Source organism: Balearica regulorum, chromosome 20 (assembly GCF_011004875.1).
Source record: "Balearica regulorum gibbericeps isolate bBalReg1 chromosome 20, bBalReg1.pri, whole genome shotgun sequence".
Taxonomy (NCBI): Eukaryota; Metazoa; Chordata; class Aves; order Gruiformes; family Gruidae; genus Balearica; species Balearica regulorum.
In genome coordinates this window covers 4,350,207-4,376,740 of record NC_046203.1, presented here as the reverse complement: position 1 = coordinate 4,376,740, position 26,534 = coordinate 4,350,207, and the positions used below count along the sequence as shown (strand labels likewise).

The following is a 26,534-nucleotide window of genomic DNA, read 5'->3' as shown; positions in this document are numbered from 1 at the left end:
TTTTTTTTAATCAATAATTTTAATTTGAGGCACTTATACATCTAGAAAGCAAATTAGATGTGTGACAGACTTTGCAAAAATCTCACTACATGTCTGCATTGCTGTAAAACACATCCTTTCTTGAGAGTTCCTTCCCTAGAGATACATCGGGCCATTCCCTTTAACAGGTCAGCAAGCTGCAGGAGAAGTTAAGGTGGAGGTCGGATGTAGTTTACCCAGAAAATACCAAATTTTACTGACCTCCCTGACATCCAGCGGGACTTCCCCGATTTTGAAAAGGGGCGTTTGTATTTTCTTTCACCATATAGCCATTACATTAACAGCACAGCAACGAGCCCTCCCTCCCTCCCCCCGTCCCCTCCGCCGGGCGAACGCGCCCTCAGCCGCGGCCGGTGCAGGGCCCGGGCTGTACGGCCTGGGGAGCACGGCCCGGGGTGCCCGCGCTGAGCCGCCTGCGTTCAAGGCCCAGGTACCGGCCGCCCCAGGCGCTGACACCCCCCCTCCTCAGAGACCAGCGGATTTTGTCCAAAGCTGCCAATTACCGAAACACCACCGGGCCCGAGCACGACGGGCAGATGCAGACGCAAACCGAGGCAGGGCAGAGCCCAGCACACCCCGCAGGGGCGTCGCAGCCCGCGGGCCGGTAGCGCCGGGCAAACCCAGGCACAAAACCCCCGCAGTGCCCCGCGACCAGCGCCGCCATTTCGCGGGCGGGCAGAGGCGGGCGCGACCCCGGCCCCGCCCCGGTACGCGAGCCGGCAGCTGACCCGGAAGCACTCGGCAGGCGTCACCCGTGCCTGCCGGAGCGATAAGATGGCGGCAGCTTCTGTGCTGCAGGCACCAAGTGGCGGTTTCAGCTTCGACAACTGTGTTCGGTGAGGCGCGGGGCGGGCGGGAGGGGGTCTGGGCTGGACCCGGACCCAGACCCAGACGGCAGCGGGTCGCAGGGGATTGCGGCCGGGGCAGGCCCCCGCCCGGCCCCACTTCTCGCTCTGTGTTGCAGGAACTCTGTCTTGGAGGCCGAGCTCGGTCAGAAGGGGCAGCGGCTGCCCGCCGCCCGCAAGACGGGCACCACCATCGCCGGCGTCGTCTTCAAGGTGAGGCGGGCGCCGGGCGCGTCCCTCCGGCGCTTCACGGTGGACAAGAGGCCTGTCCGGGCCGCGGGGCCGGTCCTCCGCCCGGAGGTCGAGCCCGGCGGGGGAGCGGCCGCCCCTCGCTCCTGAGCTGGGGCTGGGGAAAGGCCGCTCGGCCCCGGGGCGGTCTCTTCGGGAAGCGGCGTCCCGGCGCGGCTCGTGGTGGAGGTTCCGCGGTGCTGAGTCACGCTTGGCCTTGTGCGGAGCCGGCTCTGCGGCCCCCCGGGCTGCTCCGAGCCCTGCGGCCGACCTCGCCGTCGGTGCCGGGAAGGTCCCCTTGGGAGACCGAGGCTCTGGGAATAATTCTGTGTGTCTGTAGGATGGCATAGTCCTCGGAGCAGATACGAGAGCAACTGAAGGAATGGTTGTTGCTGACAAGAACTGTTCAAAAATACACTTCATTTCCCCTAATATCTAGTAAGTATTAAAATTGTTTATTGTGTAGCAGTATTGGTAATAGTATTGGGATTTTTAGCCATATCCTTTGCTTACAGCCAATGTTCAGGTAACTTTAAAATGGTAACTTAATTTATTAGCAAGGCTTGGAGATTTCTGTTAGTTCATTTATAATTAAACAGACTATTTTGTTTCATGCTCTGAAAATATTTACTGTATGAGAACTTAACTTTCTTAATGTTACAATGAGAAAATTTCTGCTCATTGAACTAAGTGTAGAGTTATTTCTTTCCCCAGTATTCCCCACGTTTTCTTAACTTGCTCATAATATTTTTCAGCTGTTGTGGTGCAGGAACAGCTGCAGATACTGATATGACAACTCAACTGATTTCTTCCAATCTGGAGCTCCATTCACTATCTACTGGGCGACTTCCAAGAGTTGTCACAGCTAATCGAATGCTAAAGCAAATGCTTTTCAGGTAACTGAATGGGTTTCTTCTTATTAATGATGCTGTTAAAACCATCAGATAAAAATGTAAGCTCCTGTGAAGGTGTGTCCTTCCTTAGTCTACTTAACCTCCATAACAAGATTTTAGGAAAGATTTAATAATTGCTCTTTGCTTCATAAACTTTTGAACTGAGATGGCAGAGAAGTCGTCTGTGATGTTTTAGAGAATTTATATTCTAGCTATACAGCGTTGTAGTGTTTACACAGCAAAAATAGGATGTTTAATAAACTGTTGATCAAACCCATGAAAGCTGCTGTGTATCTTTGTGGCTATATAGCTGGACTAGTAATAATCTTGTAATGTGCAAGCTTGTAAAATTGGGAATGTCATGTGACTTGTAATAGAATCACTACCTTAAAATGTATTTTATTTCAAAATAATAAAATGTTTAACCATTTTGAAGCCCACAGCTATTAATATAGGAGTGTGCTGGTGGTATAGTGAGATAAATGAGTGAAATAGTTGGAAGGTGTACTGCAGTTACACTAAGATTTTGATTGCCTGACTGATCACAGACCATTACAGTATGGCAGTTGAACTTCACAACTAGCAGTGTGATGTAGCATATGCCCTTAGACTGAGGGCATACTCTCCAAACCTTTCAGTGTTCTGGTACTGTTTAGTACTGTCTTGCAGAAGAAAAAAATTCTGTTGAAAGAGAAGGAAAGAGTGATACAAGTGTATTCAATTAAAGATATTGTTCAAGCTATTGGAAAGTCTCCAATAAGGTAAAATAAAGCAATGAAAAAGTGCTTTGTGCAATTAAGTGACTGAGCTGAATTATTGTAATTTAATGCTGTATTGCTGGGCAGTTTGCATTTTTTTTAAGTGTCACAAAATAATAAATTAAGAAGTTAAAAGCAGACAAGAACATCTCATGGGGGAAACAAAGGAATTTATTTTCTTTGAAGTCTCTAAATGAAATTCCTGTATCTGCAATTAAGCTTTCAAGGCTTGAAAACTAATCTGAATTCTCTCCCCGTTAGCACAAATATGTCATCCAGCCCACTTGCTTGTCCAGTGCTTGCTTGTTCTGCTTGATGCTGAAATACACTGTATTTTAGTAAATTTCTTAATTTAAACTATTGCTCAGACGTAGTAAAAGTAGTCTTTCTAATATGAAGATGTACCTGGTGTAATCACAGAAAAGGTGTCACATGTGTCTGTTATATTAAAAAGAACCACAGCTTTATTCTGGATTTTCAGATTCACATATAAACCTTGCTCCTAGGTATCAAGGCTACATTGGTGCTGCCCTGGTTTTAGGGGGAGTAGATGTCACGGGACCTCACCTTTACAGCATATATCCCCATGGATCAACTGACAAATTGCCTTACGTCACCATGGGTGAGTGATACTCCCTCAGTATTGTAACACAACTGCCTGGTAGAGAGCGTGAGCACTTCAAATTATTATTTAAATTTTTTTTACTTAAGTTCCATTGTTTGCTGGAGCTGTACAGACCTCAGGCTTCAAAGATAAAGTTGTACCCATATTTATAAGGCAGGTGCACTGCTCTGTTTCTAACACTTCAAAAACATGGGCTAATTTAAGCTGCCAGAAAACTGCTATTAGGAAAGTTGCTGTGTGTGTTCCCCAGCATACCTTAAAGCAAGGGAACTGTAGGATTCCCAAAAACTTGCTATAAAAAAAATCCTTAGGAATTTGATTTGCAGATGGTCCTAAGTCATGGTGCATATAAAGCCTAACTTAGGGAATTACATTCTGCCTGAAGTCTTTCTGTAGTTTGTTGAGGGGGGATGGGGGGAAGTGCCTTGCTGCTTGTTTGGAACTGTTGTGTTTCTGTATTTCTTGTTAAGCAGCAGCTGTATCTTACTCAAGAAGGTGCTTCATTGTAGTGAAGCAACCCCTGGTTTACTTGCTATGTGCAATAATTGGTCTTAACTACTGTATGGAGCTTCTTGGTAAAGAAGTGTAGTTCTGTTTGTTGGGGTCAACTTGACATTAGTAACCCACCGTCAGGTTATTAAGTGTTAGTACCTCAGCTCTTCGATCTAGTAATGTTTTCTGTAATGACAATAATTTGATCTATATGTGCATGCAATACTGTGCATGTCTCAGTTTTGAATTGGGAAGTGTGCTAATCCTGAAAGCTGAAACCACAGATTTTTGTATGCTTTTTGATACTTGGGTACCAAAGCAATGTTCAGGGGATATTGTAAAATACAATCTTGGTAAATATAGTCTTATTTGCTGTTTTTTCAATTATAAAGAAGAATATGGGATGACTTGGAAATAAGTATTTTGTGGTAGCAAAATCATAGACAAATTGTAGACAGCTCTTCTGGAGTGTCTCATCTGTCTCACTTAAAGCAGAAACATTGCTCCATTACTTGCCAGTTCTGTAGGTATTCTTCATCTCCTTCGGTAGGAGAGAATTAAACTCTTGAACTCCTCAGTGCTGCTTTGGAGTAGCAATAATTTCAAGTTGTGAAATGGCTCTTGAGAATGTACCCATTTAACTGTGATCTTGGTAAACAACGGAATTAGAGGCCTCTTATAAGTGTATTCAGGAAGACACTGTATTACAGAATACAGACTCTTGATTCAGCTGTAATCTTAATTTGTGAATTTAACTTGTCATTCCTCCTGTGTCTTCTAACTATTCTGTGTCCTCTAGAAAAAATTCTTTAGAATCTTGTTCTGTACCTTAATTACTGAGGGATGCTTGGAGAGTCCCTGTGGTAAGGATCCTGAATAAGCTATAATAAACTTTGCAACTTGCAGGAGAGACTTGGTGATTACCATCATCCTTGTATGTTTTTGAGAAGGGAAATAGCCCATGCCTTGTTGAAGGGTAGGGCACACACATCTTGAATATTACAGAACTTGCCTAGTGTTAGGTAAAGGGCATATTTTCAATAGTGGTGTTGAGCTTGTTTGATTCATTCTGAATTCTTTTGTGACTTATAGAAATAATCTGGGAGTAAAGGGTAAAAAAAAAAAAGGTAGGAGATTAAACTAGTGCCTTCTGAGCTAATAATATTCTTGCACGGTTTCATCTGTGGCTTTTAAGGTTAATGCCCTACTGAGAATATCATATCTGGAAAAAGTAAAATTCCAAACATAACCAGGGTTACAGTTATTTTTGCTCTCTGATTGTTCAAGATGACTATCATTTCAGACTTGCTTTTCTCTTTTAAGACTTGGATGATTTTAAATGAAAGCTTGGTTTTTGTAGAGCTATAGAAGTGTAGAGTAGAGTCCAAATAAATACATCAGAAAATTGTGTCAGATCAGTAAATCAGATTCAGCCTATGTCTGATGCAGCTTTTATTCTGACTCTGTGATAGGAAAACTTTAGTTTATCTCTTTCTGTTCATGATTGGCATCTCTAGATAAAACACCTACTTACTATATTCTTTGAAATGTTAAAGGCTTTTCTTTTTCTTCTGGACCTTTGCACTACTGAAATAGTGCTGCTGTTAAACTGAATCATCTGGTTAACTTTATAACAAGAACTGGTTAACTTGCAGAAATTGTGCAGAGGTGGTGTTGGACCAATAGATGGTGCCATTACCTTAGGAACTGGCAAATCACTTACTGGGCAAATAAAATCCATGTACCAGTCATGTGATGTCATTGTTTAGCCTTTGAGAGAGAGATATATATATATATAAGAAAAGTAAATGTCTGATTCTTATAACTGCCTTATACCCAATATTGTAGTAAACTGTAAACCACAACTGACTCTATACAGATAGCTGGTAGTAGTTGGTTGCCTGAATAAAGTCACACAGCTTCCATTATGTACGTAGTTACTTCTGTGCCTATGTTTTAAAAGCTTTAAAATGTGGAATTCCTGTGGAATTCCTGAAAATCCTGGCCACTCCTCTTCCCCCCCCCCCCCCCCCCCCCCCGCCCCCCAACAATAACATAGTAGCAGAAGTAGTTCAAACAAATAGGAAGTAGAATATCAATGAAATAAGCTACAATTAACTTAAACTTTGATTTGCTGTCAGCTGTACCAGGTCTGTCTGGTAATTACATGTTACTCTTGTCCATGCTGTCAGACAAAGCTCTTCTCAGCATAAATGTTCTTTACCTTTCTACACCTTGTGCACTGATACTTTTTTCAGTGCCTGGGATATAGTTTAATAAAAAGAGATTAGCTTATGCATATAAATGACAGAACTGAGGCAACAGAAAAGGTATCAAAGGTCAAATCAGATATAGTAGTTGGAATTGTATTTTGATCTTATTTAGACTAATGTATTGTTTGTTACTTTTTCCAAATGTTCTAAGGGCAGTTTATTAAATTTTTGGCCAGTTAACTTCTGGAAACTCAGTATTAAATAGGAAAGGTTGTTGAGGTGTTGGTTTTTTTGTTTTAATGTGCTGGAGTGTATGTTTTGTTTAGCTGGAGTGTGTTTGCGGATGGACAGAGTGGTGTCCTCCCTTGCAAGGGAGACTTAAAAGATACTCAGTGCTTACTCAGGAGTGAAAACATCAAATTAAACTGTTTGTGCTGACAAAGGACAAAATTGGATTTCAGCAAACGATGCAAGATTGTCTGATTGCTTGGCTTGTCTAGGAGAGCTTCTGGCCAAGACTTATAATGAAATGCATGCATAAAATTAAAGCACTTGAAGTCTGTAGTTCAGCTTTCGGAAGCAGTAGGTATGTTCCAGTCATCTCTAGCGGCTGATACTGGTCCCCTGGTACCAGTGTTGCTTCATATTCATAAATCAGCTCTTCATGCATTGGCAATGTCGTCCTGCAGAGCAAGCAGTACTGCTGCTGAGACTCAGCCCCTCAGCCAGGAACCAGGGTGAAAAATGATCCCAATCGATGGGGCTGTGGAGATCACTGGATTTTTACCTAGAATGAACAGCAAATTGAATAACAATGAGAGTGTGTGAATAAATGCCCTGTCAGGGAGCCCTGACACTGATGGATTAGGAAGTGCTAAATGTTACTCTCTCAAGGCTTTGTACATCCTCCAGTGTGGCAGACTGAGGTAGCAAACAGGTCCTTGGGTGATGAAAATGGACTATGCTTAGCAGTAAGTTGTCTTCAGTGAATGTTCTGTTAAAAAGATCCAGTTCATCTGTTCTAGAAAAGCTGCTGCAGTTGCAAAACACTGTGGAAATTATTTTTGGCTGGATTTTTTGCTATGTATCAATAATATTTCACTTTAAATCAATATTGAAGTGGTACAACTCAAGTAAAGACCAAATGGGATTTTAAGTGAGTTTATCAAAGTTGAGCCCAGAAAATTTTTGTATAACTTAGTTTTGAAAACTTATGAAATGACCAATGGTTTCTAAAGGAAAAAAAAAAAATCTCTTAGGGTCTCATAACTTCCTGGTCATGCTAATTATCAGACTGAAAAGCATTTGCCTCAGAATACAGCTCTGCATCTTAGTTTCTGTAGTTCTTCGTAATTATTGGCAATCAATATTTTTATGTATTTAGATGCTAGATTAATACTTCCTGAATATTTGTTTCTAAAACGTAGTTTACTGAAAATGCATGCAAAGTAAATTCTTTGGAATTGATATGGCATCTTTCTTGACGATTGTTTCCAAGGTTGTTGAAGTGTAACCATTCATAGCAGTTACTGTTTTTTTGAATATCTAGCTGAAAGGGTTTTTTCCTGAATGTTATATAATACAAATACATGATGGCTTTACCAATTATACTTTGTTTTAATTATCTGTATTGCTCATACACAGAACAGTTGTAAACTTCCAACATTGTAAAAAAAATTCCAACAAAGGAAAGTTTCTGTATTGGTTGTGTGTTGTTAAGATTTCAAACTAAAGTTATCAAAGATAAATATCTGGTTTGGTATTACTTTGAGCTCAGTTAAAGATGCTATTTAATGATGAGTTATCTCATAGCTTTCCTGAATGTCTCAATAGGTTTGAGGTTGAACTGCTGCATCTTAGCTATGTTGAATCCCAACTTCTAGTGACTTAAATCAGTTACTGTGTGAATGAGGTGGGGACATCTATCCCTAATTAATGGACAGTGTTTTGCAATGTTTGGATTTCATCTTTCTCCAGACATTGTTTAGGAACTGTTAAGCTTGTTTCTATGTAAAGGCAAAGCATGCTTGTTAAAAATGAGTTATTGGTGGGCACTGAATATGTGGACAAAAGAACAGCTGTTTCCCCACATACAAACAAGTTCTCTATAGACCCTTAATATCTAAGTTTTCTGTGCTTTTATAGGTACTGCAATAAGAAAACCATACTTCCAATGTTTACTTCAGTTCATATATTTTATTGCTAGCTTGCCTGTTACAATGCATAGCTTTCACAAGTCAATTGAACTGCTTGGAACATTGTGGGGTTGTTTGGATCATGTGTGGAATTTGACAAGTAGGGGGAAGTCAGTGTAATTGGATAGTGAAGTTCACAACTGTGCTCACAAGCAACTGTCCACCGCTGGTTTTCTGCATGGATGATCAAGTGATGGGCTTTCAGTCCACCAGCTGGGCAAACTGGGGATGGAGGGGTTTTTCTTAGTTAATGTGCTACAGGTGAATATGTGCACAACTTTAGTATTTTTCAAAACGGTTCATATTGCTGTTGTCTAACAGCATATTTGTTTTGATGCAGGAACTCAGAAGTATACAACTATTTGTTTTTAAAAACACGGTTTTTACATCTGGTGCTAGTAAAAGTAAAGAATTTTCACGGTGCTATTTAAGATTACAAAAATCTGTTCTTTCAGAGAATGCTGAGCTGTGCTGTGAGACTTTTGCTAAGGCACTTTTTTTAAATGCATGCTTATAAAACTTATGTTTAGGATTTATAAGCAGTAGAGCAAAAAACCCCAACCCTGAGTTTATTAAGCTTTTCCAGCTTTACTTCCTGTTCTGCTAGAGCCTTCTTGGGATTGTGGTTTTTAGATGTAAATGTCTACATGTAAGCTTAAATAACTTAAGACTTTCAACAGCTCTTTGAAAACTTACTTTATAGGACTGTCTGCATTTATTTATTTAAAGTTGATATTATATTTGGCATTTATTTGCATCTTGGTAATATAGGGAGATAAATAATTAACAGTACAAGATGTATAAAGGACTTCATGTAAGGTAAGGTCCCCCCCAGCCCCTTTCCTCCTGTCTTTTTCCTTTTTCTTTTTTATAACTCTACTGAGTTCTTGCTCACAGGTTCTTTTGGGAACCCCTTTTAAAAAGGAGCTGGAGGAATTAATTCAGTCTGAGCCATGTATGAGACTGTTGCAATACTTGCATTATTTATAATTTCTTAAGATTTCTGACAAAAAATTAAGACTACTTTTTCCTAGCTCAGTAGCTTTAGTGTAGTAATTCTGTCAGATATTACCTTTTATACTTTCATTTGTGCATGTTTTCTAGTCATTATACTCTACGTTTTTAAAGAACCCTTATGCAAGGGTAAGATTGTTTTCTAGTTTTGTAGCTTCCCATTCTGCTTATGGTAGGCCTTCGTTTGAGTGTAGTAAGAATGTGGTCTTAGTTGAGACCATCTCAGATTCCCCTTACCCACCCCCCACCCCCCATTAGAAGTGTCCATATGTCATTCCACAGGAAGAATTATTTTACGGTTCAAGTCTTGTATTTTTTTTGGAACACACCTTATTTTGACCTTGTGTGAAGGATCAGTAAAATTCCTTTTATTTGTGATTTGTTCTGTGATATCAGCTGTTTGTATCAGTGGTTCATTTCTGCTATTAGTTGCTTAAAAATCTTCTTTATTCCCAGTTTCAGCATTTAAAAAATGGAGTCATGCATTGCTCCAATGTGTAAATGAATAGTCATTGCCTGTAATACAAGTACACACTTAGTGTCCTACTGCTTTTAGATGTGATGTATTTGGTACTGTAAAGGTAATGATCCTCAACCACAGCAATATTCTGTAACAGGAGTATCTGTCATATTCATTGGGATTACCATGTTCGTTGATTTGTGTCTGTAAATCTGCTGTTTCTACCCTTTAAATTTGATCTATAATTGGACCTCCTTAAATGGTTCAGATAAGGTAGTCTGTATTTTCTCAACAGTGTCACTGTCAGCTTCTCCTTTTTCATTATACATTCAGCAGACTTGATAAAATCAGCAGGACACCTCATTTGAAACTGTTTAATCGCTGCCTTTTTCTTTCACTAAACCATTGAGGTGGTCAAGCGATATACACAAATCATTTTAAATAGAAAATATGGCTTTCTCTGTGACCCAGCTAAACAGATAGCAGTATGCAAAACAAGTTAAAAAGTAATAAATGCCAAAAAAATCTTCTAATTGGAGTAAAAAATTGCAGGTAACTTTATTCACTCCCCAAAAGTAGTGCGCTCTGAAATATGGTTAGGGCCACGGACAGACAGGATATCTTCCTGAAGACTCACTCTTTCTGACCAAAGCAAGTTTACAGTTTCAAATAGTATCATACTGCTTTTCATATTAATTTACAGAAAGCACACTTATAACACCTGCAGTTACAGTGCTTTGGGTAGAGATGGCTTCTGCTCCATTACTACACTTGCACTGCATCCTTTAAGGGAAGTAATGTTAAACTCGTGTTTCTGTATCTGTCACTTTGTCTGTTTAGCTGTTATTGTTCAATGTAAAAATAATGGCACAAAGTAAATGCATAGTAAACTGTTTTAAAGTAGATAAGGGAAATAACCTGATGGCAGCAGCCAGCTACCCTATTATCATTGCTAGTTTATTCATCCCCATGCATAAAGGTGACGCTGCTAGGGCAGCTTGTTAAAGCAATCTGTTTCTTCTGAGTGTCTTAATACTAAGTGACATACCCTCTAACGTGGCCCCACAAATGTGGGGACAGAAATGGAGGAGCAGGAATCCCAAACAGTGGCATTCATTAGGTCGCTTTTTCTAACCTCATTTTCATATCTTAGTGTTCAAAATAGTAAAATGAAAAAGGCTGTCAGAGTGGGGACCATGACAAGTCTGTGTCCACTAGCTATAAATTTAGGATCAAATTAGGTGCTAGACTTAGAGGGTAGACACTTTGGAGTGTATAGCAAGCTAAGGCAGACTTCAGTCTGGTTTATGGTGCTGATATTTTTATTTTTACAAAAGTACTGTATCTAAGCACACTGGCTAAATAAGTGTCCTAATTTTGTTACTGTAGGTTCTGGATCATTTGCAGCTATGGCAGTATTTGAAGATAAATACAAACCAGACATGGAGGTAAGAATATTTTTTCGAAGCCTGGTGTTTCTTCCCTCTGTTCTCATGATTGTAAGGATTTAAGAGGCTTTAAGCTTTAAAAAAGTTAAATCGGTTCTAGTTTCCCTGCACTTAAAATGTACTAATGTCAGCTTACTACAAAGCTGTAAAAGTTGATGGGTAAAATAAACTTAAAAAAATGGAGTTTCTTGCAAATTTATGTATGGAAAAACTTATGTGATTTGAATGTAGGAGAAAGCTTTAAAAACATACAACTTGCTGATTAAAGTTGACTTCAGGAATTTAACAGCCTTTGCATAGTCAATATTGCTGGTTTTCCCTCAGTAGTCAGTCCTTCTGTCTCTCAATTTTGAAAAGAGAAAGTGTGATTGTAAAAGCAACAAAAAGTAGCGGATGAAACCAATCAGATTTCTGGTTGATTGGGTATGTTCAGAACTAGTAACTGCACTTTTATTTTGACTATCTACCTAAAAGCTGATGATCAGAAAATTTATAAAGTTGTGGGTTGTTTGTGTTTTACTGATCTTGATAAAATTTGAAGAACATTTGATTGTTCATTATAGAGAATCATTCAGGAGAGCTAAAAGCTGGAGTGTCATGATTAAGATCAGAATAAGTAATGTCAAGCCCTCTTTTAAACCATGTTAATCTCTTCAGACCTTCTGTGAATGCTCCTTTTCATTCCAATTGATTAATAATTTCACACTGAAGAAAAAACAGAATTAAACACAAAATTGAACCCATTAAAAATGACTTGTAACAGTAGAATCATTTCAGCCTAAAATGCAGATACAACAGATCTTACAGCTATTTATTATCACTGAATAACGTGGATAAGGAAAAAGTTGATTTACTTCAGAAAAGATCTTCAGATGTTCCTCATCTTTGTCCTGCAACTGCTTTGGGTTGCTTCCTCCCCTTCAAATGTCACTGTGACTGTGGTATACTTGCAGGTGATGATCCCATCAGTCCACTGAGTTCCCCTCTGAAATAAATTAATAGAACTTAAATTTCAATGTGATATGTTACACCCTGTTACATCTGAAGAAATGTGATGTGTAATATCAGTTGATTTAAAAACAAAAAACCAACAATTTATTTTGAGAAGCTTTTTGAGTTGTTAAACTGCCTAAGAGTTAGTAATAAGCGATTTTTCCAATTATTTCTGGAACTGGCTCCTTTTCTGTCAGTATACAGTTGTAGGTGTTCAAAATTACAAAAATGCTGTAAGATCAGGATTCCTGTGTTGCTGCAATGTTTTGGGCAGTATCCGAAGACACTGGACTTCTGGCCCTAGTGTATCTATAAATGCATCAGAAATTTTGGAATATTTTTAATAGGCACTCAGATTTCTTCTGTAATTAGCATTACGCTGGATGACTGATGGGAAGAACCAGTAGGTAGAGGTAGATTCTCTACTTTTTTTTCCCTCTTCCCTTGTGCCTCTAAGAATGAGAGAGTCTCTTTTTCTAGCCTCTTCTTGTGTGACTGTGCATTCGGTGTGTATGCTAGTCATACTGAAAACATGGACTACAAATCCTTGGAATCAACAGCTACAGCATAATAGGTCGCTTTCAAAGATACAAATGTCAAAGAGCTGTGTTATGAAGCTAAAAATTTCATCTTAGTCTCAGCTAGTTTTCAAGCTTTTATTTTAAGTTATTCTTTGTAAGAGCAACCAAAAAAGGCACCAAAAATTGGTAAATTTCCAACCTTTCCTATTTAGAAAGGTCATCCTAATTAAACTGTCTTTATACACAACCATAAATGGCAGCAGATATTCACTGTTATAACAAGCATGTAGAAATGCAGTCTACCAATTTGTTGAAATACCTATTTAGATCTTTGAGACTTGCATGCACCTTAACCCTTCCTTTGTTTTTACTAGATATTCTGTTATCTAATAACAATTTAGTAATCATATTAACTTAACCAGCACAGTTTCAGGTGATAAAGCTCAACTGTACTTGTAAACTCTTCATATTGCGTTATGGCTGCCAACTTAAACTATTTACCTTTTAAGTCAGATGTGGGTTTTTTCCAGTAAAGTAACAAAATAACAAATGATATTTCTATTGAAATTAAAACAAATTAAATCTGAAGTACACCATGTATATTTTACATAATTTGCTGTGAAATGGCAATGATGATAAATTTAAAATTCCTGGAGATTAATTTAATAAAATGGGTAGAGGATTAATATTTTTCTGTCAAGATCAATACTGCTTTCTTTTGCACTAATTGTCAGAATATCTTGCTAGGGCTACTGGAGGGTAGTGGTGTGCTTCAAGACCATCACATCACAGAAAAAAATGATTCAAAGGCAAACTGTCCTGCACCCTCTGGTATCGACTTGCAAATTAGCATCTGGAATGTAATTAAACAAGCTTAATGAAAGTAGCAGCTGAATACTACTGGAAAAGACAATCAGCTTTTTTGCCTCTGATATATATTCTGTACTATTGAAGCTGATCACCAAATGTATCGTGTGAGCACAGTTAAAAAAATTAGCATTTATTTGAAGAATAGGAACTGTTTTTCATTCTGTTATGCTTTTGGCATGCACTGGTGTCCCATGAGAGCCATGCCACAGCAGATAGTGCACAATATTTATAAATCCATGACAGGCAATAATAGCAACTTGAAAAATTCTTTTGCTAGAATTTCAAGTTGAGAGCTGCCAAAAGCTGAGAGGATCAAATCTGCAGTGGCAGCTGCTGTGCCCTACAGTTAGAATCATAGACTTTGAAGATGCTCAACTTAAAAAAAAAAAAAAAAAAAAAGACGACTGCAGGCTTAGCCAATTTTTGCAGGTTTCTAGAGCCCTGGCTCTCTGCCTTTTGAAGATGAGTTGCTGAAGCTTCTACCACTGCCTGAGGCATGCTAACACCAGCAGGATGTGTTTTTTTTCCATAGACTTAGTGTGTCTTCAGATTTAAGTAGCACATGCTTTATCAATGCCAACTGTGATGGTCCTTTCCCTGGTTGCAGTGCTGGGAGATGATCTTTACCCAACATCCTTCAGAGAAACTGCTAAGATAGATGGTGACGTACACGAGTGCCACTTCTGCAGTCTGATTTATGGAGGCATGTTTCATTATGAAGCAAGTGCTGGCCTCTAGAGGAACCATTATAGATTGCTGAAGATGTGAACACTTTCAGCCCTGAAGGCCTGTAGATGCTTCAAAAATGTAATGCCAAGCACCTAACTGCTGTGGAACAATATTAATCTGTCATGTGGGCAGCTATAGATCTACTTTAAAAAACATAAGTGGAAGAACAGCACATCTAATAGAGTGTTTTGAGCTTAGATCTTTCATTGCAGCCAATTTTTCTTTCAGTAGAGTAGCCACATGGTTTTAAAACCTTACAGTCAGATTTTGCAAATGCATTCATGCCTTCTGGTGTTAAACAAGAGTAAAGAGATACTCTGAGTCAGTGGATATGGAAACATCATGATCTGGGGAAAAAAAAGTCTGCAGCATTAAATGCTGGAATTCTGGGTTTATCTATACTATGGTTGTTGAATTCTTAAGGAGATTGGGGGGGTATTTTATATTTTATTCTAGTATTTGACTTCTGTTGTTTGAAAAGTAGAAGCTTTTTGTGTGTAGAATTACTTGATGTATGGTGAGGCTATGTTGTAGCCTTTTGACAAGAGCTTCATGTTTAAGCAAGGAAACAGGCTGCTTGTAACTTCATTTCTTTTCTGTATTTCATCAAAACAACCAGGTTTAATAAAAAGAGGATCCAAAAGAAAGACAATCAATAGAAGCCACAGAAAGCAGAACTATTGCAGGGAAAGGGAAGTAAATCTATATGTAATGAGTTCAGGGGGCATGGAGTAGGTAGAAAAAAATGGAAGTAGGTAGTCTGACAGATATTTAATAACTATTTCTAAAATCACCCCAAAAATGGGAGATTATATTTACAGTCATTTATTATACCACTTTTTAGTGTGGCAGGAAATAAGTGGTACTGAATGAAAACAAAAAGACTCTGGAGGGGTAGGAACAGACTGGAAATAAGAGGGGACTGTTCTGACTGTATTGCATTTGGAGCAGAGGCACTTACCCTCCTGCAGCAGCTATGCTGTCTGAAAAACTGCATCTTGCTCTCCTGCCGGAGACTTGCACTCCTTCATGGGTTGGCCAGGTTTGCTTTTGTGATCATTCTGCAGTGGTCACTTTTGCTTATGTGTTTGGTTTTGACAAATGTGGGTTAGGGAGCAATCTTATAAGTGATTCGGCTAGCAGATTTGGGTAATCCACTGTAAAAGGAGAAATGTGGGCAGGCAGGAGGAGTTGGAGGTAGTAACCTTTTTCAGTTCATAGTTGCAGCTGTGGGAGTAGGTGTGTTCACAAAGAAATTATAGGAAGAAAGAGGACTGGAAGTTGCAAAATGTGTAGACTTGGGCTCTTCTGGTCCATAGTTTTGTTTCTGGCTTTGTCACTAATTTTTTAGGTACTTCTGAGCAGCCCCAGAGTGAAGAAGCTGAGGCATAAAGAATGCCTTCCTCCTGATGCTCAATGTGGACTGAAGGTCTTTGCTGTATCAAAGTAGAAAGTAGTCTAAATTCAGCTTTCACCGAGTACCTCACTTTTCAGTAAAAAAAATACATCAGTCATAGTACAAAATATTACAAAAACATGTCACTTTCTTCCATTTTTAAACAGCTGACATATAGATCATGCAAATGTTTCTGTGCTTGTGTTTCCTACTGTCCCTCAATATGGTGGTATTATTTTGTTTATTAACTACTGACAATAATAGTGAGCTATTTTTGGAAACTGTCAAAACTCTCTAATCTTCTACAATAGTTGTCTCATCAGTCTTATTTAGCCTGCATCTGTGTGATTCAAGGCTCAAGAGCAATGACAAGCTGCATATGAATTCTGTATTCATTAGTGATGGTGATCAAAATGCCTGTGTCCCTGCCATAGGGCTCAGGTGTGGAAGTCTGCAGGCTAATCCCACCAGCTGACAGTCAGAGGTTTAATGACTCCAGAGGAAGGTGACCACTTGCTGGGAGGTTTGTCGGCTGAACTCGGGCACCAGACAATAGAGATCAAGCCAGACTATCAGAGTTAAGCTGGAGAGCCTGCCTGAGATACTCGAACCCCTGTTGGTGTCAAACACAGAGATTAAGTAAATGGGGAGGGGGAAAAAAATACCTATTCTGTGAACAAAAATAAGTACTTGGTATTTATGTGCTCTGTGTATCTGTTTATTTCATTACCCAGTGCCGGTAACTGGGACTGTTAGTGGCATATCTTCACTGCTTTGTCTGACAGAGCTCAGGGTGATACAGACTTCACGCTTTCCTTGCATACCTCTATTACTGTCTCCTTCAGAGACTCGAATTTCCATGGGTAAATATCAGGTGTTAGTAGGCTTATCATGCTGTTTCTTGGTTTTAGATTAAAATTATTCTAAGGTAACCTGATTTCTGCTTGAACAGTTAATACTGTTCTCACCTTCTTTCACAGAGTTGTGCCTTGGATTGATTTCCTTCGTGGAACTAATGTTGAACAGGAATTGTGAGGCTGATTTAAACTGTGCAAACTAGATGTGCTCTGGAGTGGCTAGGGTTACTGGAGAAGTGTGGTGAGGTGTGATTTTTTTAATATATCAAAGCACGATTTCTGTGCAGAAATCAAGTGGGAAACTGCCAACAGTATCAGTCTGAGTTACCAGTGGTACCCAGTAGCACCACCTTCTAGTTTTCTGTTTACAGACTATATCGAGAGAAATAAATTTTACCTGAGTTTAAATTGGGCCTTGCTGCATGACAAAGAGCAGCATTTTCTTCACCTTTGCGAAAGTAACACTTAAACTTTGTACGTAATAATGTAGACAAGCTAGTCGGAAGCAGGGCTCTGTGTTAAGAGATCATTTCGCTGCACAGGGTAGATGTAGGACAGGTAATTATTTTTGATGCATTTCTCAGGAGCAGGTGTTCCAGTTTAAATTGTTTCAGTTTGTATATCTCCCATAACTGCAGAACACAGGCAAAACATACTGGGAAATATTTCATGTGGCATGAAGCCTGAGTGCAATTTCTGCCTGAGCAGGGGAGGGTGCCTGGGAATGGGGCGGAGGGTCGGAGTGAGCCTGGGCTGTTGGGGAGGCTCCTTCCCCACCACTGCGCTTTATGGAGCTTTTGGGTGTTTCAGGAGGGAAAAATTACCAGAGGGCCCCAGACTTCTTTTTCCAAATAAAATGTTGATCTTTGAAAAAACGATGGAAGGGAACAGAGGTAAAGTCAGTAATATGAGCAGGTATTGGCTTTATTCGAAGCCAGACGTGTTATTGCTGGATATTCATTTTTTGATGTACAGGGATTTTAATGTCGTCTTTTGCATGGGTTACACTTCTGGCTACTTCCCAGTGGCTAAGGTTCAGTATGTTGCTGTACAGTAATGCAGCTGTACAGAAAACTGAGGATATCGCACTGTCAGAGTAGAACTTGCAGCCTGGCAGAATTTGCAGCTCTGTTACTGTGGAGCAAGTTCACTTTATTTTGAGAATCGGTTCCTTAAAAAGCCATGAACTTTACCTCAGACATAAGTAGTGATGGATTAAGTGAATTTTCATATTCATTCTTAGTTCAAAGTATGGAAATAGTATTAGAAGAAATCCCATAGTTGTGAGGAGCTTGTAATTTAATTCTGTACCATTGGAAATATGTATTGTACTAATAGTCATGTAAGGAATGACATATAGGAACTAATGCTATTGAATAGTAGTTCCGAAGCATATAAGTTTCTTGTCTTGGCAGGTAATTTGGCATAAATTGTTAATGTAAATCCAGGTTAGTGGGGAAGACATTATTTTACTAAAAAAGATAAACTGCTGATTAATTCAGTATAGAACTCAATTACAAATTGAAAGTGTCTCTGCGGGATGCCAGTACCCTAAAGACAGCAGATGTTGAATTGATACTCCAGCATATTTCACAATGGTATGAAATATTAACATGGTTTATTATACTTGTGTGGTGTGTGGTATCAGAAAGGGGGAGGTGGTGATGAGTCTGGGCTTGCAGGCTTCTATACCATTGGAACATGAAAAAACTGCAATCACTGAGAATAATAATTAGGGACTAAGGTGCATTTTATTTGAGAAGTTTGTAGTAGAAAATAGAAAAATAAACATTTACTAACATAATACTCACAACACAACTGATATCAACTGCAGTACAGAATTACCTGATCTATGATCTATTAATGAATGAGATAAAACCTCAAATTGCTGAGTTTGAGCAAGACTGCTACGTCAGTGCTATGCTCAAGTTTTTTTGCGTAATTTCCTGCCCATGCAGTATTTGTGCTGAAGATTGCTACTTCCTAACAAAACTATTTTTTCTGTAATTTTTTGTGTAATGTAGGTAGCCCTGATGTGTTCATAATCCAGGGATTTAAGTTGGGTTTTGTCTTCTAATGTACTGCATTGGTGGTGGTGGCGGCAGAGACAGGCTTTTGAGAGCATGCCAAGTGATGGACCAACTAGTAGTACAGCAGCACATGAAAATACAGGGATATACGTAACTGAAACTGGTCTCTGGTTTTTTTTCTTTTAAATAAAAGTCCAGCTTTGAAGGCTTCAGGGGAGTTAGAATTTAGAAAAATGTATTTAAAGTTATCGTTCCAAACAGAAGGTGTGTTCCACAGTGTTTGAACAGGATGTATTCTGGAGAGAAAAATTCTAATCATATTTAATAGTCTTTGAGTCCCTGACACTGTTTGTTGTACAAATATTGAGTCATTCACTTGCCTTCCTGCAAGTGAAAGAAAGTAATGTTTCAGAATTTGGAGCATTTCAGTTTCTTGTTAAATAAGGATGTGGAAACAGAACTGGAAAATAACATGATACATGTTACCTTGATTTAAAATAAGGTAGCTGTTTAACACACAAATAGAGTTATTTCACTTACCCCTCCTCACTGTTGCTTTAGAAACTACTAAATTTATGTTTATCTTAGTCCTTAACAGCTGTTCAGTACAATTAAGTAAACTTGTATATGATATTTGAAGGTGTATTTTTCTTTAGATTTTTTCTTTTGAGCGTACATGATTCCAAAATAGCATATGGTTGAAATTCAGCAGAATGGAAGTGGTGCCATCTTTATACCTATCACAGGGCATAGTTTTAGTCCTAGGTATCTTTAGATATCTTAACTTTTCCATCATGCTGGGAATTTCTACCCATTCTTGTTTATGCACAAACTGGTGGTTGTTCCCAGGACCCATCTCTGTGTTTTACTGCTCCATGTCTCCTGGATGCTGCTAATTTTAGATTCTGATTTTCGTAACCCCTTTGCCTTTGGTGTGATCCTTGATTTAATTCTTTCTACTTGCAACTTCTATATTGTAAATGTTTCTGTGCTGTGGTCACTTGGCATGTCAGTTTAATCCTGTTCTGTGTGATTTGGAATCCAGATCCTACATATCACATATCTATTTTAAATGTCTGTTTTCATTGTTTGGACTGTTAAATCTCAGTATTCTGCTAACTTTTGTGACTTTAGAGCACAAACAAAAGATGGTGGAGGAAGAAGGGCGAGGGGAGAGCCAGAAAGACTGGCTACTCTTAAATTTCATTCACCTGATCAAAGATGAAAGAAATATTTTGATTGTAGCATGGATCTATAAAAAAAAAAAAACCCAAATAAAACAAGGTATGTCATTCATCTGCTTAATGAAGGTACTACTTGAAATGCATACTTTTTGGGGGTGAAGACTTGTTAAACTTGAGTGGTTTATATTACATGTGTCCGCCCCTTTCCAGCTTCAGAAGTTAGCCAGGCCAAATTCATTCTCACTAATGGGGGTTTTTCAACCTGCCCTTACAAGAAAAGCACCAAGTACTTTGCTGCTCAGTTTTGTTATCTCTTTGGACTTAGCCAGCAGGTTTTAGCATTGCTTCTAGTTACATATCGATTTCTACCACAACTTCTCCCAACAGGCAGACTTGTATATCCTCTCGTATGTTGTAGTCTGATTACTCTTCCAAAGTCTAATTATGCTTCTGTAGGTGCTTGTGTCCTTCAAGAAGTATCGCTTTCCAGCCCCAAATTCCCAACACTCCTTTATAGACTTATATTTATTATCATTGTCCTTCCTGAAGCTTCTGACTTTTTTCCTTCCCCTTCCCACATGAGTCTTGTGGATTCTCATGTTAAGTAGGATTGGCCTTTTACATTATATAATTTGAACAAATTTCATTCTGTTGTAAAAAGACAGTTGTGATAAATATTTGAAAGTTATTTTCACAAAAATTGTTACACACTATCATATTAATTCTATACTTATATTGTGTAATATATTTCAAATTCTTGGTAAGAATTCTTATTGGAGAACTGCACTACGTATCACATAGTCACAGGATACTAATGACCTGCAGAAGGTAGTAATTTCACTTTGTAAGAATTAAAAAAAATAAAATCCTTTCTACAGTTATTAAATCTGGAAAGGACATCTGTTTAACTTAGGAAGTTACAAAATGTTGAGGAAATAATATTGACAAAGCTGTTCAGCTGCTCCCTTTACTGCTGGAAGTATAATAATAAACTTGTTTAGAAGCTATTAGTAAAGACAGTATTAATATGATGTAGAAATATCCCCATCTTCTGTAGGAAAGTATCTTCTCTTTTACTTCTGTAGCATTTGAAATCTGGAAATTGCTTAAGTGAGAAGAGAAACTTGATTTGAGTCATATACAAGAATAATGTGTAAAAGTTCCTCATTGGTGCTGTTGGGGACTTGTACCGTAGCAGCTGTAGAGAGGTAATCTATCAGTTCCTGAGTGTCTACAAAATGCAACTCTCCAGATAACAGGTTTAAAGTAAAGATTTAATACAGTCTCTATCTACTATGATGTTGCAGTGACAGTTTAAAACTCATTCTCTAAATCTCAGCAGACTTTATAGCTAGCAGTGGGCCCATATAAAGCTTAATGGCATTACAACACATAAATCATCTTTTAAAGATGCTACCAGTAGCTCCAATATTAAATGCAGACAATTGTCTGTGTTATAAATAATTTATCAAACACCATTTCAGATTAGCCTTCCATGCTGAGTTATTTATTTTAGCCTTTACTGTACTATTCCTAAGACACATTTTGAAAGATCCATTACTGGTCACTTTAATGAACTTGGGGGTCTCTTCCCCCCCCTCAAGCACTACGGTACATCTGTGGTGACCATTACACGGCTGATCTGGACCTCTTTGCGCCTTTTACAAGTGCTGCCCATTTGTCATGTAGTGGTAAATGGAGTTGCACATTGGAGTCCTGGGACACATTGTGTGATGTGGTGATGGAGACAAACGGATAGCTCCATAAAGTGCTGCTTGTCACAACTGACTTGTATTACCGTACATCACTCTTGCTGTAATCTCATTTAAGAAGCAATGCGGACCCAAGAGAATGATATTCCCAGTTAGCATGGTCTTTGCAACCATAAAGTAGGAAGTGCTCCTTTTACATACTCTGAACTTTTAGGGTTTTTTAAGATTAATTATTACAGTGACTCATTCCTGCCCCTGTACTTAAGCCTGCGTCAGCACTTTCTGTGATAACCTGCTATTTTCTGATTGTAAAGTTGCAGTCCTTGCTAGAACTTTGTATGCGGGATCTCTATCAAGGCATGTTGTGGTTGTTTTTTCCTTGTGGCTGTTCTGGTCCTCTTTCTAAATTATAAAAGAGGAGGAGGACTAAACAGTACTGAAGTAGGGCTTTGTAAAATTAGTATCATTCCAGGTTCGTGAACTAGGCTGCACTACAGCAGAAGAAGGAGCTGCGATCACATTTTAGACTTTCTCAGCGTAGCGAGTGCCTTAGTGCAGTTACAGCGGAGCTCTACTGACTCTACTGCATATTTAGAACTATTTTGGTAACAGTAGGTTGATAGAGTACATAATTAAAAAGTAAATAAAATTTAAATTAGTGAGAGGACTGAGATTTACACTGTTGTCTAAGACAGATTAATTGAAAATGAAAAGGGAGAGTGATAACTCCCACCAATCTGCTGTAGTTTTCCTAAGCTGCAGTGCTTGTCTTACGCTACTGCTCACATAATAGCCTAAAATTATTCAGGTATCTTAATTTTTAAGATATCTACGTGTACTTCTTTGTTTTATTTTAGTATGTTTGCTGTCACTATGGTACTAAAATACCCTTACATGCAACAAATCAGTGAAAGTAGTCTTTTATCAGCTGAATGAGGAAATACTTGGTTATCAGAGCTTTATTACCAAAAAGCACTGAAGAAAGATACAGGAATTACTTTTACAGCATGGCTGTTCTAGTCAGCTTGGTGAAAGTATAATTCAATTTTTTTTTTTGAGTAATACTAATAAAACTGGGAGTGAAATAAGAATTTATGCTATTTCTATAGTTTACTGGGGGGAAAAAAAGCCCCTTTCCTGGTGAATACCTTAAGCTGTTGGAACAGGAATACTGTTGTTAACAAGCTCTTTTCTAGAGGGCCATGGGAGAATGCAAAGCATGCACTGGGAGCAGACAGGACTGTAACCGAGCTAATTTTGGGCTCCTCTTCAGCTGCACTTGGATGCTGGGGCTTGTGCAGCTGCTGTCAGAATCGGCCATTCTAGGAGCAGGCTGTGGATCTGGGCATTGTTCTCCTGATGTGGCAGGAGACGGGCAGAGGCACCAAGGCTTTCAAAATGAAGCAAATTTCAAAAAGCTGCATTTATCAAAATCAGCATAGAGTATTTGCTCTTTTGTGGGTGGTGGCTAGTGGCAGGAGATTATTCAAAGGTGTGAAACACCAGCAAAGTGATGAGGAGTGATAAACTTAGCGTTCAGTTATGATCAAGGTGAGCTAGCTGAGCAGGAACTGCTGTAAATGAGGATAAATCAGAGCCCAAGTTTGTGTTCATAGATGTGTCTGCCTTACTCTTGCTTCACTGGAACAGGTGTGCTCTAGTCATAGTTGTCAAGTTCTTTACACACCTTTGCGAGGAATTAAGGTGTCTTTTGTGCTCTGGTATGTACTTGAGAGGCTACTGAAAAGATCAAGGGGCTGGGGGTGTATATATGGAGACAGTCTGTTTTTCATTGTGTTCTGCCACTTTTGCCAGGTGACAGGAGCACTGGCACTTACTCTGCACAGGCTTCAGTGGAGCTGAAGGTGCAGGACCTTCCTTGCTGGTTTTGTCTCCTAGCGAGTGGTGCAGGGCTGTTGGAAGAGGTGCGGGACAGTGGGCTCAGGCTCTGCCCAGCCATACTTCATCTCCTGTCACTAGGGCTGGTACATGTAGGTGCTGCCAACAGATGCCTGGACCTGGTTTGTACAAGATTTAAAATGACACATCAAGGAAGTCGTTTTGCAAGGTTTCTTCATGCTTGCCAGCTCCAGTTACAGTGCAAAGCTAAGGAGTTGCTAGCCATGTCAGATGATGTCTAGTAGACCTGGACCTGATCTGTGGTTTTTTCAGTAAGCTGCCTTTGAAATAAAAATGAGCCCTGCCTGGGATCTGTAGAGGGAGCCAGTGCTGCTGTAATAACCTCCCTCTCTAGGGCAGGCTGCCGGGCGTATCAAAACTCGTATTTCTGATGCCTTCACATCAATGCCATTCTGCATTTTTTTTGGGGGGGGGGGGGTCAGGAATGGACATGGTTACAGAGCTGTTGTAATATTTTAAGAGAGGTTGTTTGAAGTGTTTCCTTGTAAAAGATACTCATCTGAGTGTTATTTTGTGTTTATGTAATGTAGACACTCTTGCACTGTTTCAGGCTGTGTAGGCAGCTTCTAAATAGTAAACTGCTTGCAGTGAGGTGCAGCATGTGTAGTTCAGCAGCTGCACGTGTTTGCCTTTTTAAAAGAAAGTAGATGTACAAAACCTGTAAGAAAGCAAATGTTGGAACTTCTGCAGGATTAGTGTGTGGTTTCAGAAGCAATAAAAATAGTGAGCTTTACTTCCTGTTCCTAGCTTTCTATTTTTGTTGCAAAGTAATTTAGAAATATGTGTGCTTTTGAAATATATAAATACATTATGCATTACAGGAACTATATTAACTATGTTTTGCTTTAGTTATGCATAGAATTTCTGAAGTATACAGCAGAAAAGAGGTTGTAGGATGTTTTCCATTTTGTCACTGAAATGGTAAGAAGTTAATTACAAATTGCAGGATTTTGACAGAGGGTACCTGGTTTGACCAGTATTTTCAACAGGTTTGTTTTTTTTTTTACAGTCTGTGCACTTGTATTCAGGACTAGAATTAGTGTGAGCCAGGTACATTTCAGTACAGAACTAGGCTGCTTTGCAACACAGTTACTGTTAAGATGAGCTGAATAAATTTTGCAAACCAAGCTATGTTACAAAATCATAGAAATAATTTTGGTACTACAGAGGATGATTAGATGGTCCCTACTGAGGGAGATCTTGTAACTAAAATAGTGTGAATTTGTATGCAGCTGCTACACAGAGGGTACTATAGGGAACTTGTACGTGTGCACAAAAGCCTGGAATGTGAACATTGTCAAATTTATTTTTCTCCATTCATCAAGACAAGAATTTAATTTTTCTTCCTTGACTGTCTTTGCTAAGTCTGATCCATCTTGCGGGGGGGCTGGATCATGAACAGGACAAAAGGTTGTACGGGTAGATGGTGCTCCTGTTCAGCACTGCTGGTTGTACTCTGCAGTGCTCCGGTGATTAAGAAGGTGCTGGTGTATCATTTAATGTTCTGAGAGCTCACAGCTTCCACTGCCACATGGACAAACATTTCTGTGAAATGCCAACACTTGTGCAGTGACAGCTTTTTTAACTTTTCTAGGAAGAGGAAGCCAAACAGCTTGTGAGAGATGCCATTGCAGCTGGCATATACAATGATCTGGGCTCTGGCAATAACATAGATATCTGTGTTATAAGCAAGAACAAGTTGGATTTTCTCCGTCCATATGATGTGGCCAACAGAAAGGGGGACAGGTTAGTATTTCTGAAGCTGGGCATTATGTATACAATTCCTATTCTCTGTAATACTGAATTGTGTCAAAGTAATCTTGAGGTCTGTATATGAATTTCAACTAAACAAGAAAAAAGTTAGTGGCTGTACCTGCAGTAGTTCTGCCCAATTTAGTGTGGGATTTGAAAAAGCAATATGGGGGAACAGAGCCTGCCATGAGCTGTTATACATAAACTCAGTGCAGGGACAAATCCAAAAACCAAGAGAGAACTCCACAATGCTGATCTGCGACTACTGGGTTGTGTTTTATTCTATTTCTAGTAGGCCCTTTCTAGGCAGTGGCTGGAAAACAGCCTTGTTGCAAGATTGTTTTGATCACTATAGTTTCCTCAATTGTCCAGAAATATACTGTGCTGTGGTAAAAGGACAGTTTGCAGGTAACAGTCACATCTAGCATGCAGAAGATTTTTTAAGTTGGACCCATTTTGTGTATAAACAAACTAAACCCTGTTGGTAAGCATTCATGCTTTCCTAATCAGTCTTCTCTATACAGTGGAAATGGTTGAGACTTGTGCTTTTTCTTTTCTCTAGCTCTTTCATTTGGCAAGTCACATCAAAAAGACTTCTGTATAGCCCCCACCACCCAGAGTTTACAGTTCTCACTGTTCATTTCCTTAAAGCACACGGAAGGGTTGCACAGCATGTGGAACAGTATAAATCCTTCACCAAGGGGGTGTTGTTATTCTGTCACTTGTTTCCTTAAGAGAGTAATTCTGAATCTCTTAAATCTTCAAGTCATAAATGTTCAAGTATGGAACTCTTTGGGAACTCTGACAGGAAAATCTTAGAGAAAGCTGATTAGTTCTAAAATTTTAAATGAGAGTTTTCCTATGTAGTACCATCTCTCAGCTTAATTTTCACCTATTTTTTTAACAGGTATGGTAGATACAAGTGTGAAAAAGGAACTACTGCTGTTCTCACAGAAAATGTGGCACTCCTGGAAATTGAGGTGGTAGATGAGACTGTACAAACCATGGACACTTCCTGAGCTGTCTGTCACTGGAGCTGAGCACTGGTTTGTTTAGAAGCCTTCCCCTATCAAGATACAGAATAAAAAGGTTCTGATCATTTTCCTCATGAGTGTTTTTGGGTGGTGCTGATTTCTTTTGCTGCTTTTCCCTTCTTATCCTGCTGGAAAGGTGAGGTTGGAAAGGATGTTACTGCAGGGAAGCAATACTGGTGAGCAGTGGCTATGTCAATTCTTCCCTATTTTCTGTAGATAGAGACAGGACTGGGAAGAGATCCACCCTCCACACTGGTACATACCTTTTCATTCTAATTTACATGACTGACAACAGCATAATTCAAAGTCTAATTGTCTTGTTACTT

General features: G+C 39.2%; 1 protein-coding gene and 1 long non-coding RNA gene across 2 annotated transcripts; one reads left to right on the top strand and one right to left on the bottom strand.

Annotated features, from left to right (window-relative positions):
- On the bottom strand, nt 1-889 carry LOC142604637 (uncharacterized). Its single transcript, XR_012838491.1, has 2 exons — nt 768-889; nt 1-176 (listed from the first exon to the last, which is right to left on the bottom strand). It is a non-coding gene; the product is annotated as an uncharacterized LOC142604637 (long non-coding RNA).
- On the top strand, nt 746-26,282 carry PSMB7 (proteasome 20S subunit beta 7). Its single transcript, XM_075772444.1, has 8 exons — nt 746-875; nt 1,004-1,097; nt 1,453-1,550; nt 1,868-2,008; nt 3,270-3,385; nt 11,152-11,210; nt 25,017-25,168; nt 26,082-26,282. Exons 1-8 carry the CDS (start codon nt 814-816, stop codon nt 26,191-26,193), a joined length of 834 nt encoding a protein of 277 aa, XP_075628559.1. The 5' UTR covers nt 746-813; the 3' UTR covers nt 26,194-26,282.
- Nucleotides 26,283-26,534: the final 252 nt, after the last annotated feature.

Excerpts from the sequence above, each read along its gene's own strand:
- PSMB7 (XM_075772444.1), top strand. The coding sequence starts at position 814 with ATGGCGGCAGCTTCTGTGCTGCAGGCACCAAGTGGCGGTTTCAGCTTC. Across the intron at positions 2,009-3,269 it reads CTAAAGCAAATGCTTTTCAG|GTATCAAGGCTACATTGGTG; the intron begins GTAACTGAATGG and ends CCTTGCTCCTAG. Across the intron at positions 3,386-11,151 it reads ATTGCCTTACGTCACCATGG|GTTCTGGATCATTTGCAGCT; the intron begins GTGAGTGATACT and ends TTGTTACTGTAG.